This window comes from Canis lupus, chromosome 15 (genome assembly GCF_048164855.1).
Source record: "Canis lupus baileyi chromosome 15, mCanLup2.hap1, whole genome shotgun sequence".
Classification (NCBI taxonomy): Eukaryota; Metazoa; Chordata; class Mammalia; order Carnivora; family Canidae; genus Canis; species Canis lupus.
In genome coordinates, this window is record NC_132852.1 from 20,875,577 (window position 1) to 20,888,500 (window position 12,924).

Here is a 12,924-nt window from a genome sequence, read left to right on the forward strand (position 1 = left end):
TTTTACAGTGGTAAAGCAGCAATAATTTTTATTTAATTCTAAAAAATAATCCAATTTTGTAAGTAAAAGGAACTCTGATTATCATTTAAAATATTGAAATTTGAAATTATCTATCAAACAGAAAATCTTTACATTCAGACAAGTCCATTCCATCTGTTGGTTTTTTACAGACATAGAATTTCTGTAGGGTTTTGGGCCCTATCAACAGTTTCTGTTAAGTACAAAGAACACAACAGAACAACAGAACAATGTGGCTGCCTTGGTGGGCACCAAAGATGAAGAGCCCATTAACCAGGCTGGGGCCAGAGAAACTAACCCTATTGGCAATACAAGCTCTTCACCAGCTGAGCCTGGGACCATGCACTTTCTACCACAAGGCTGTAAGCACCCAGACAGGGACTGCAGTGGGCCAGACCCTATGGTATCAGTTCCAGGAAGCAACCATCCTTCCCATGAGTCATGGAGGTTCCTTATCATTTACCCTTTATGCGTCCCATAGGATATTCAAAACTGAAATTAAGGACCGCAAATTCCTAACTTTCATGTGAAGTCTTTCACTTTATATACCACCCTATCATCCCAAGACCCCACTCAACAAGGGTAGCTTTAGATGCTTACACTTTGCAGGCTGCCTGTTCCTAGAACCAGCCCAGGCTCTTGGTCATGATCCTCATGGGACGCCAGTAGTCACAGAAGGTTCTTTAAGGCCAGAGATTATGGCAGCGGCTTCAGCCATGGTGTAGAAAAGCTCAGTATATTATTCACAGCCCATAGGGTTGCCAACTGGGTTGAGCCATAAGAAAATGCATTTGAGATCAATAAGACTAAACTGTGTACATATAAACATAATGAATGTTACAAAAACCAACAACCACAAAAACAGAGCAGGCCTCTCAAAATCTAGAAACCAGAAATCCATTTAAAAATGTTTAAATATAATTATACAAAGAGAAAAAAATCTCAGCTAAACAACAAAGTCAAGCAATCTCATTTCCAAATCTACATGGCTAAAAAATGATCTGTGCTGGCATTATTTACTACCTGAACTTTGGTACTTTTTCCCTTGATATTTTAGGACATGTCAGAGAATGTAAGTAGAAAATGTACAGAGAAGGCACTAGCAAAAAAAAAAAAAAAAAAAAGAGAAAAAAAGTTAATCCCCTCTCCCCCAAATTCACACTTATCATGTGAATTTTAATACTCCATGATGTTCACTCTAAACCTGATCCTTCCTTTAAAATTCTGTGGAAATGGTAGTTTGGGTGTTAACTAACATTGCTTGACGGAGAAAATCAGGCAGAGAGCATCATGAGCAACAACATGAGGGAGAGTTGGAATCTTGGCACAACGTTATCATGTGGTTTGTAATCTCAGAATATGCCCTGATTTATGAAGAGAGAAGACTGATCTGCTCCCCCAGCGTTATCAGTACTGGAGGACAATAATTTTCCTTATTCTCCTTGCTAAGCATTCAAATTAGTTTAGAAAGTAACTCGGTATATATAGACTCTGATTCAAAATAGGTTTAACAACTATCTGCAAATACCCAGGACTTAGCAAATATTTTGGTTAATTTTTTAAATTAAAAAAAAGTAAAAAAAAAACAAAAAACTCTTTCATTCAGAAAATTAAGAGAGGCTTTGTATTTTAAAGGAAAATAATCCTGTAAGAGCTACTTTCTATTGACTATGGTTGGTAATAGAAGAGTTTTAAATATATCAATCAATGTTACTTTTTCCTCAGTGTATACATCCCAAATGATGTTTTTGGTTTTACAAAGTTTTCTTGATGTTTATCTCTGGGGGAAAATGTAAGTCAGCAATAATGTGTATTTCAGTATTTATCAAAAGTTGTAAGTTTTCTCATAAACAGGTTTTGAACTTGAATTTGTATGGCTACCTTTTTAAATGGGGGTAGGCATGGCCTTTATGTGGTTATTCATGAATCATCTTTTCCCTTTCTTGTAAAGTATAAAATGAAGGTGCTATTATGAGAAGTTTCTCATTGAAAATATTAAGAAGGCATATTTCCTAGTGTAAGGAAGAAAAGTAAACTGTTTTTACTCAACCACAATTAAGAGAATGTACGGTGTACATTTTTTTCACGTCTGGAGAGGAGTTTATATAAGTGTGATTGATTCCTTGTCAAATCTGTACAAAACATTTTGGTAATCCTAAGAAAGTAAAAGCAGTATTTTGTTCAAAAGGTTATGAATTCAGCTACAGGCACAGAGAGGTGGTAAAAGAGCTGACAGTACGGGCTTTTACTAATAAACACATAGCAAGATAGAGATATACCAGGAAAACAATAAACAGAAAAACCCTAACACCTCCCACCCCTACTCCATGTCAGATTACAAAGCACCTGTTATAATGTACGAGAGTTTAGTGATTCCATATTAGATACATTATAAATATCTTTCTTAAAGAATCTATAGAAAATATACATATAAAATTGCTGTATATTGCAAAATAGTTTAAAACCTAACAATTTTGTATAAGCATACCTATCAATATAAAACTTTATTTTTTCTCCACATCAATTGGGTTTTTTATCCATACAAGGGTATCGTTTCCAAAGCCCATCATAAACCCAACTGACGTATATACTTTTTGAAATACACAGACATATACATATATATACATATACTCATACAGAGATATGAGCACATATTTGAGTCTTCACAGAAAAAAAGCATAGTCACCGACCAACAAAGCATCTTTTCATAGATATTTGTGTTTGCAAAGTGTTTTAATGTGGAAAATAAATTTTAACTAAATTTTGCTCCTAATTGAACAGAGTGGGCATTAATAGTTTTAGCTGCCTATCACATCCTAAATAAATTTCTTTATTTTATTATGGTAAAAGACTTACATATTTTTATATGAAATTCCTTATGTTCCCCGTGTTAAGGGCCTAGTCTAGATCGATTAGAGAATTAAAGGGAGTTCTCAGTGTAATACTATAACAAGGATTTATGATCTTGCCTACAGTCCTTACAAAAATATTTTACTCCTTGCGTATCCAACTCTTCCCCTCAGTAAAACATGCTTGAAAGAGAATTGTGGGCTTCAGATTTTACCATGTGCACCCTGGAAATTGTGGAATGTCAGTACTGTAGCTCTAGGTCAGGGAAGCTCCAACACTAGCAGCCAAAACCCAGGCTTTCTATTTATTTGATATTTAATTACAATAAACTCTTGGTTAGACAAAATAATCACAACTTGCTTTTTAATGGCATCAGTAAAATAACTAATCTCTTGGAAGAGCTGTCAGAAAACAAATGTTTTCCTTGCTTTTGGATTATGCTGGTCAACTGGTGTGCTTGATAACATTCATCCTGGGAATGTGACCCATATATATGTGAGTGTTTCGCCCCTAGCCTCACCTAGTAAACCATTTAATTATTTGTAAGAAAGATAATTCATGAGAAGCAAAGCACACTGCAGGTAAAGAGTTCACTATTAGAGAACCCTATGAAGTAAAATGTAGTAATTATCTCTAATTCTTACATATAAAAACAAATCATTTACTCCTATAAAGGTTACTGTGTTTATATAGTTTTAATTCAACTATGTTAATTTTTTTTTTTTTAGCTTAAGGTTTTAAATAGTCATGTATTTAACCCAGGTATCTTATTCTCCAAATATGGGTATTGACAGATTTAGTGTGCAATTAAAAATAAATGAGATAAAAAGCGCTACACAATTCATGGGATGGGGGGAGGACAATATCCTTAAAAGGTTTCCAAAAGAAATGTCAAAGGCAAATTGAAATCCAAACCCCTCAAATTGGGGCAAATGCAATTTAATATATGAATAGGCACTTTAAACTCAGAATAGGGAAATTTTCTTGTTTCCCTTCATTTCTTTCTCTTTGGCATGTGGTAAAGACATAATTTGCGAGCATAGCCCCTCATATCTAGGACAAGACAAAATAATAGAAACAAAGGAGTGAATTCTGTACCCGATGAGCTTTAAAAAAAAACAAAACAAAACTGAACTGTGATTAGTTATTAAGTAAAGGAGAAAAGTGTAAATTGTTCTATCAATTGTGTGATCTGGAAGGTTCTATCACCTTATTTTAAGTGACTTTAAAGACAAGGATGCTTGGTGTCTACTTATCCAAGCGTTTGCCTGACTCTGATTTTCAAATATATCCTCATCGCTGCCACTTACATAAGCTTTCTGGCCACGAGACCACCTTCACTTTCTAGAAGAAAGGGTCCCAAGTAGATCACACATACTGCTCTGCAGCCTCTGCCTGGACTGAGGGGACTATATCATTTACAGCAGGCAGAGGCCACTTCTCCCCAAAACGACAGCCACAGAGCTGGGTGACCCAGAGCGCCACCCCTGCCCGCTGCAGCAAGGCAGACGCAAACACTCCTGTTGGCTGGAGTTCTCGCCAACTGCCACAGTCTGTAGAAGAAAAATCTGTCTTAAACCCAATGCTGGCATTTACAAGTTATAGAAAAGGCTCATTTCTTATCCCTCCTCTTCCTCCTGACCAATGACAGACACCGGGATGGGTAATTGCGTTTTTAGTGCGTTCTAATTGACATTAATGACACCTACTAAGGAAAAGCAATGGTTGTTTCCCCAAATGCACCAGGCACATACAAAACACTTTTCTACTCAGTGATTGCTTCCATTTCAGCACGTGCAGCATAAGCCACCAATTAATGACAACACCAGACAACTCTAATGCAGTAACAGTAAGACACAAACAACTTCTCACATTCATATACTGCAACGTATACATACATACGTACACACATGCTCCTACTATTTGGGGGATATTCATCGCTGAGGAGAGAGCTTAGGAGCTTCCCCCAGATACGCAATTCGCCATCTGAGGAGGTGCTGTCCAGGTGAGTAAGTATAAGTTAGGGTGAACTATGTCTGCAGCAAAGCCACGGCAACCTAGCATGATGATGACACCCTGTCATGGTTTACTCCGTGTAGGATATGTATGTTAAGACTGTGGACCAGCTCAGCTCCTACAAGTGTTAGCATTCGCTCGTCTTTTCGTGAAATATGAAAGGTAAACTGAGGTTTCTTTGGTGCTGGTCGTTGGCTTGAATGGCAGATTTTTCTTCTGTTGCTGCATTGATGTTGTCTGGGAAAGTCTCTTCATCGTCGTCTTCCTCTCGTGGATTACCCTCCAGGCTGTGTCTAATGCCGTAGGCGAAGTAGATCAGGAAACCTTTTAGGGGAAACAAAAAAGAAAAAATACAAAGAAGAAAACAAACCTCAATGTTTTAAGTATGTCAGAAAATGACTGAATATGGAAACTTTAATATAGAACTGAATGGTTTTTTGTTTTTGTTTTTTGCCTTCTCTTTCGGGGCTATTTCAGAACAGAATGCAAGTACAGGATACATCCACAGAAGGTTCCTGGTGGACAGTTTCCCGGCTTAATGTGCTTCTGCGTTTTTAACACCCAATCTTTATGGAATTTATGTTTCTCTCAGTGAAATGTTTTTCAGACTTTCAACTTTATGTTGAAAAAAATTGTACTTATTTTCTCAAAACTCAACACTACACTGTAAACAAAAGGATATGGGGATTAAAATCTCAAATTACACCCCAAACACAAGTGGTGGGTTGTCAAAATCAGTCATATACTTCGGAAAATATACTCTGTGTAAATGAAGGGGACATGGGTATGCTTTATGCATCACTGTTACCAGGAGAGGCTAGATAATGATGTACAGAGCAACTGGTTATTAACGGCCATGCTGATTGGGATTTAGAAGGAAAGGTTTTACATATCCCTACCAAGTAGTTTACTACTTACATGTAGGCATTTTGCTCTGTTTTAGTTTTATGTTTAAAAATTGGTTGAGAGTTTTTGGTTGATGTGAAATGCACTATGATTTTCCCATCTGAAATAACAGGAAGTATAGTTATTAGGGATAATTCTATTGCCTTTCCTGTCCTCAAAGGTTTAAAGACCCAGCCCTAAAAAGGTAACTGAGTAGGGAAAAATTAGAGAGGGAGACAAACCGTGAGAGAGTCCTAACTCTGGGAAACAAAGGGTTGCGGAAGAGGAGGGAGGTGGGGGGGATGGGTAACTGGGTGATGGGCACTAAGGAGGGCACTTGATGGGATGAGCACTGGGTGTTATATGTTGGCAAACTGAATTTAAATTAAAAAATTAAAAAAAAAGACTCAGCCCTCTCTGCCCTCAAATAAAGGTACTACCATCACCATTTTACAAAGAAACAGGCACAAAAACAGGGAGGTAACTTGGCCTGGGCCGCAAAGTGAATAAATGGCAGAGGTGGATTCAAATAGAGAGAGTCTGGCTCCCTAGTTCATGCTCTTAACCAAGATCAAGTACATTAAACCATGGTGGGCTATGTTTGGGAAGAGAAGCAGGGGTTCACAGAAAGGCAGGAAGCATGCTGAAGTTCTCTGCCACATTCAAAAGAGAATCTTCTGGGCTCAGAGGAGGGGAGTGAGTCGACAGTCCTGTGCCCTGGGGTTTTTGGGCTTGCCTCCCTGGGATCATATGGGCAGGACCCCAAAGGAATGGCTGTATGGTTACATCCATCCCTGAGGGTGTGGCTGACTGGCAAGTGACTCCTGTTAGGATCCTGGCCCTGAAGCAACAGAGCCACCTACCAGAAGTGGTCACAGTGACAGAAAAAACAAACTAGGGTAACCTATGTGGAATGACCACCTGTGACCAAGGCACCAGCTCCCCAATCCCCTTATAGAAGGTAAGGTCCCCCACTTATGGGAGAACTCTGATGTGGTTATGGGGAGATAAGCAAAACTGACAAGTTAAATCTCCCATCAACTCAAGTGGATCAGTGGCTTAAAACTGAAATTGAATTAATTTCCAGCAAAAGCAAACAATTACATATACAGGAGTGAATCAGGCTCATTCCTGCTGAGCCAATGAGGGGACGGTCAAAAAGCATACTCTTCAACTCCTCAGGAGACCCAAATCAATGCAGATTTAGCTCTTGTTTCTCACTGCTTCACCTTACACACATTTCTGTTCACATTTTTAACACATGTGCTCAGTGCTCTAGTTAGAACAAATGTAAACTCATTTTTTAACTCAATTTTCACATAGGAAAGGAATCATAATAAAAATGTAGTAAAGATATAAATAAACTCACTCCTGTTGTTTAATACTAAATCCCAAGGTTCAAATAATAAAGAATTTAGATAACAAAAGAAATTTCATGCTATTAGCTCAATCCAAATGTCTTCAGAAATCCACTGGTACCCTGGAAAGAACTGGGTTTGGAATCAGAGCCTTGCATTGCCATACACAACTTCGATCCCTTAGCTGTTGGGGGCTTTTTCTCACCTATTAAGTTGGAGAAAATAAATCTACAGGGCTACTGGGAGAATTCAATAAAAAGATAAAAAAGTAACACCCAGAGAAGTAAGCACTCAGGTGATCTGAAAATTGGGAAATGAAGAAACTGACAGGAAACCTTTATTTCTAAGAAGGGGAAGGGGATATATCTCTAATCACAGAGCATGAAACGGGAAAGACAGAACCATGGTTCAGAGAGCTAAAACATTAAAGGACCTACCGAGTGCCATCCAAATGCTAAACCTGATCCAAGTGTCTGCGCTCAACTGGACCATCAAGTAGATGTTCACCAGGATGCTGAAGGCTGGCAAAAATGGCAGGAATGGAACCTAAGGGGGGGAAATAGACTCACATTTGCAAAGCACATTCCCCAACTCTTTCAATATGGTAACAACTAATTTGACATATATACTTCCACACAGTATCAGGAAGCTTATAGTCTTACAAAAAGGACAACCCGAAGAAAGATCTTTCTTGTAGAGTATATACTAAAGGGCGTGTCATATTTTATATGAGGTAAGTATGGCCTGAAGCCAACAAGGGATTCCTTCAGCCTGCTGACATCGGCATCATCACCAGCATGCAATTGGAATCACGGTTTGGTTTAGTTTAGGGTTTACTGGTTTAGTTCAGATGTCAACAGGCATGCCCCTGGAAGTCTGGATACACATGCCATCTGCAGGGGATCCTTCCAGGAAGCTCTCTTAGTTCAAAACTGACAGGATAATTATAGCAGAAGGGCTTTGGGTAAGAATAATCTTCCTGAGAGAGTACTGAATTTCTAAAGGAAAATATTCTTTTTTTTAAGATTTTATTTATTTATTCATGAGAGAGAGAGAGAGAGAGGCAGAGACACAGAGGAGAAGCAGGCTCCATGCAGGGATCCTGAGGCAGGACTCGATCCCAGGACCCCAGGATCATGTCCTGGGCCGAAGGCAGGTGCCAAACCTCTGAGCCACCCAAGGATCCTCTAAAAGAAAATATTCTACTTATTCTTTGATATTATAGGTTACCTGACAAGGCATTTGTTTACTATTATGTATAATAACATGATGGGAGCATATTCAAATTTTTGAAAAGCCCTGTATAGAGAATCCTTGTGTCAATAAGGACATCTCAAAGAACTGTGACACTCTGGTTCTGTACTGGTTAACTTCACCAGAAGCGTCTTTTTTTTTTTTCTTTTTTTAAACAGCTTAAAAACTAACACACAAGATAATATTGAAGATTTCTAATGTTCATGATACATACCATGAAGGCTACTTTTTGCTGATTCTGGGGCTGCCTCCAGATGGTGAGCACAACAGCAATGCAGAGAACAAGAAACAGGACAAGAAGAGCAAGGCTCCATGCTTCCAGCCGGGCAATAGCTTGGACTCCGTAAGTGGTCAGGATACTCAGGCCCAACACAAGAAATGCTGCAAAGGTGATATGTGTATAGCACAAAATCAGAAGACGCATTTCACTCAGATTCCCCCTGGTTCAAACAGCCTATGTTGAGAAGATATCAAGTTCTTTCCACAGCTTCTTTGCCAAATACTAAGATTCTTCATTTTCATTACAGGAAGAAATGGCTGATTCCACTGATGTAAGAACCATTGCTTGCTTACTCACAACTATCTCCTCCTCCCTTCTTGGCACTACCATCTGGCTTTTTCTGCCCAAGTGTCATCTGGGTCCACCTTTCCGGTATAGTCCTCAGACTATATCACATGGATTGATGTCATACTATCAGGGGTAGAGATTTTCTTTTTTTCAAATGGGAAATGGCAAGTCTGTCCATTTTCTGCTGTTGGCTAATGCAAACAAGCATTAAATGATCTGTGTTTTTTCTCCCTCTTTCAGAAGGTGACATCACCCCTGCCCCATTTCTGACCATCACGCCTGCATTCGGGGGTCCCTCCTCCGTGCTCTAGAGAAGCCTGTACTTCCCTTAGCTTGCCACCAATAATCCTGTTCCTCAAAGCCCAATGAGAGCAAGGACCATCTTTCTTGCTATCCCAAGGGCCCAGCAGAGTTCTTGGCACATTGAGGGTACTCAGTAAATGTTGCTAAAAATATGACTGATTGTGTAACTGTAGGTGAGCAAACAAGATGTTCTGTATTGCCTCCCAGTTTCATTACTGGCAGGTGTTCTTGGCCGGATGCTTGCACACAGGGGGAGCACCCTACCAGACACTGAAAGGCACCGGTTTTGTAGAGCTGCCACTCACACCTCAGGGATTTCTTCCCTTCTTCTTCAATACATGACCAATTTATCCTGCTAATATAGGATCTCAGCTATTAGCGACCTGTTAGGTAGAGATTTGGGGGCTCGTGACAGTGGCAAATATATTTTAAGGCAAGATAAGACCGTTTGCCTTCTTTCACATCACACCTGCTCCACCTATGCACACCTCGGGCCTTCTCTAATGGACAAAGCGCAAAGGACTTACCAAGAAATCCTACCAGAAAGCTCACAAGAGAAGATGACTGCTGTGTAGGCAGAGCTGAGGGACTGAAGAGGATCCGCAGGCTGAAGCCCTGCCCTTCCAGCATGGTGACCTGGGACTCGCTCTTCGAGGTGGCACTGGCACATGATCCCAGAGCTTCTTTTTCAGGACAGCACTTGGGCTGCTCGTAAGATAAGCCGGGCTGGTACCTATCCCCAAACAGATGTCTGTGTCTTTATTCTCAAATAGACACTCGGCCCAAATCAAGGAAACACTGAAAACTCTAAGTGAGACACCTGCCGGGTCCCCTCTTGTGCAGTAAATTGACACTTCTCATGACTCTATGACTCCAGCCCCAGAACTCCCTCTACAGCAACCATCAGTTTCCTCTACAGTCATTTATTTTTTTTTTAATTTTTATTGATTTATGATAGTCACAGAGAGAGAGAGAGAGAGAGAGAGAGAGAGAGAGAGAGAGGCAGAGACACAGGCAGAGGGAGAAGCAGGCTCCATGCACTGGGAGCCCGATGTGGGATTCGATCCCGGGTCTCCAGGATCGTGCCCTAGGCCGAAGGCAGGCGCCAAACCGCTGCGCCACCTAGGGATCCCTCTACAGTCATTTAGTTACAGAGTTACATATTAGATTGCACAAGAGAGTTACACTTTCACTTGAGGCAACTGTGGCTACAGGAGGATTATCCCCAAAATATATCTGTCAGAAAACGGCACAGAAACTCTGGTTATGCATCAGCTACAGGATGACACTCAGGCTTCAGGCTGGCATTCAGCTAGCTGCCCCTGGCTATCTAACTCTGGCCTCATGTCCCTCGGCCTTCCTTTCTGTCCTCCAGTTTAACCCAGACTAATTGCATCTTCCATTCTGCCACCTCCCAACCTCACGCATGCCATGTCCCCTCATCAATCTATCCTCTTCTCCAACCTGTGCCGGGATTTCCCTGCTTCACCCCCTAGGATCTGCCCCAGTCCCCTCAATGTGGTCTCTTTCCCTCTGAGCAGCTTTTTTTTTTTTTTTAAAGATTTTATTTATTCATGAGAGACACACAGAGAGAGGCAGAGACACAGGCAGAGGGAGAAGCAGGCTCCCGGTGGGGAGCCCATTGAGGGATACAATCCCCAGGATCACAACCTGAGCTGAAGGTGGATGCTCAACCACTGAGCCACCCAGGCATCCTGAGCAGTCTTTACTTAAATTGAAAAGTAACATTTGTCCTTAGTCTAAAGAAGAAATATGCTCACTGAGAAAAAAAATACTCAAAATATAACAGAAGGAAATCAAAACCACCCACAATACTACAACCCAGTGTTAATCACTGCCAGCATTTTGGTACAATTTCAGCCAGGCATAAGTGTATATGTGTGTGTGTGTGTGTGTGTGTGTGTGTATATATATATATGCAAAATGACTTCTTCACATAAATTTATGTTACAATTTAAATAAATTCAGATGCTACATGCAGCTTTGCTGAGTTGGATACATTTCTCCATATAATTAAGTACAATTAAGAAAAAGAATCTACTGAATAAATGTACCCTTATTTAACTATTCTGTTAGTGATATTCAGGTTAGCTCAATTTTTTCACTATTGTAAATTACCTTTTCATAAACAGCCTTTATATATATGTGTGTGTGTGTGTGTGTGTGTGTGTGTGCGCGCCTCACTGAATAAAATCTTTATTATAAAATCTCAGCAGTTGAAATATTGGGACAAAAACTATAATATTTTAAGTGTTTTTATACACTATAAGAACTTGCCGTTCATATAGAATTTTTTAAGATTTATTTATTTATTCATCAGAGACAGAGAGAGAGAGAGAGAGAGAGAGGCAGAGACATAGGCAGAAGCAGGCTCCATGCAGAGAGCCCAATGTGGGACTCGATCCTGGGACTCCAGGATCATGCCTTGAGCTGAAGGCAGACGCTTAACTGCTGAGCCACCCAGGTGTCCCCCCCGCCTTTTTTTAACCATTCATATAGATTAAGCCAACTTATTACTAATTATCAATTGAATTTAATTCTTTGCTAAGGACTAAGTACATTTATTATACTTTATACTGATGTTTTTCTGTCCATGGCCTCTTACCTCTGTGAGACTGCTAGCTTCTTGAAAGCAAGGATTTTCTTTTTTCCCTGGGCCCGATATGACACACACCCTTGAGAACAACAAGGACACTCACCTGAGGATGAGAACACACGCAGCAACCAGAGAGTAGGCCAGAAGAGTGCCAATGGACATCATGTCCACGAGTGCCTTCAGGTCAAAGAGGAATGCCATGACAGCTATTGGGAAAAGAACATAATGATAAAGAAACATGGCCTATGATAAAACTCCATACAGCTGACAACTTTCCAGTCAGGGACAACAGGCATTTTATGGTTCCTGGACCAATGATATGTCAAACAAAACTATAGAACATTTATTTCTCACAGTTAGAAAGATGATCCTTGGGTCATATAAACTGCTAGTAAAACTTCAAAAACGCTCAACCATCTATCAAGTATAAAACACATTCTACTTTGATTACTTAAAAAATATTGGCCTGACAAAGAGTGAAAATATTATTTGACAGTATACTCTCCTTTGATGTTTCAAAAAAAAAAAAACATTGCTCAGAAACGCTGGCTAACTCCTTTTAAGACAACCATTAAAAAATTCAAACAGAAGAGCTTTCATTAGAAATGTTACATAATCATTCAACTTCCATCCGCATTTTGAGTTGTGCCATATACAAAATCATTTCCAACTAAATTATGTTTCTGATGTAGGCGAAATTCCACTTGCTGGTTAAAACCCCCAGTCTGAGCAGACTGACTAGATCTGAGAGATGAATCTATGTCTTACACTCAAATCTCAGTAATGTTGTGAGGCAAAATATACTCTCCAGTTGAACAGGGAAACTTGCACTTAGCAACTGTTTCTCCATTGAAACATCAAATCGTGGTAACTTGACTTGACCACAGAGCTGTCCCCTATCATCCTAAGTAGAAACACCACATTCCATTCACATGGTATTCCAGATATCTCTTAGCAAGCTTTATATCTCTATGATCTCAATTTTTCTTTGATCCAACAGTTCTATGAGACAGGGGTTATTATACAGGTTCAACCAAATGCAGTGGCCAGAATAT

The 12,924-nt window shown here is 39.8% G+C and overlaps 1 protein-coding gene across 4 annotated transcripts in view; it reads right to left on the reverse strand.

Annotated features, from left to right (window-relative positions):
* SLC7A2 (solute carrier family 7 member 2) overlaps positions 1–12,924 on the reverse strand; it is a 68,143-nt gene continuing 55,219 nt past the window's right edge. For all 4 annotated transcript variants that reach the window (XM_072776185.1, XM_072776183.1, XM_072776184.1 and 1 more), the window contains exons 8-12: positions 11,973–12,075; positions 9,780–9,985; positions 8,596–8,762; positions 7,565–7,673; positions 1–5,208 (exon numbers count right to left, since the gene is read on the reverse strand). In XM_072776185.1, the coding sequence (XP_072632286.1) occupies positions 5,012–5,208; positions 7,565–7,673; positions 8,596–8,762; positions 9,780–9,985; positions 11,973–12,075 (782 nt within the window). In that variant the 3' untranslated portion in view covers positions 1–5,011. The remainder of the gene's footprint in view (positions 5,209–7,564; positions 7,674–8,595; positions 8,763–9,779; positions 9,986–11,972; positions 12,076–12,924) is intronic.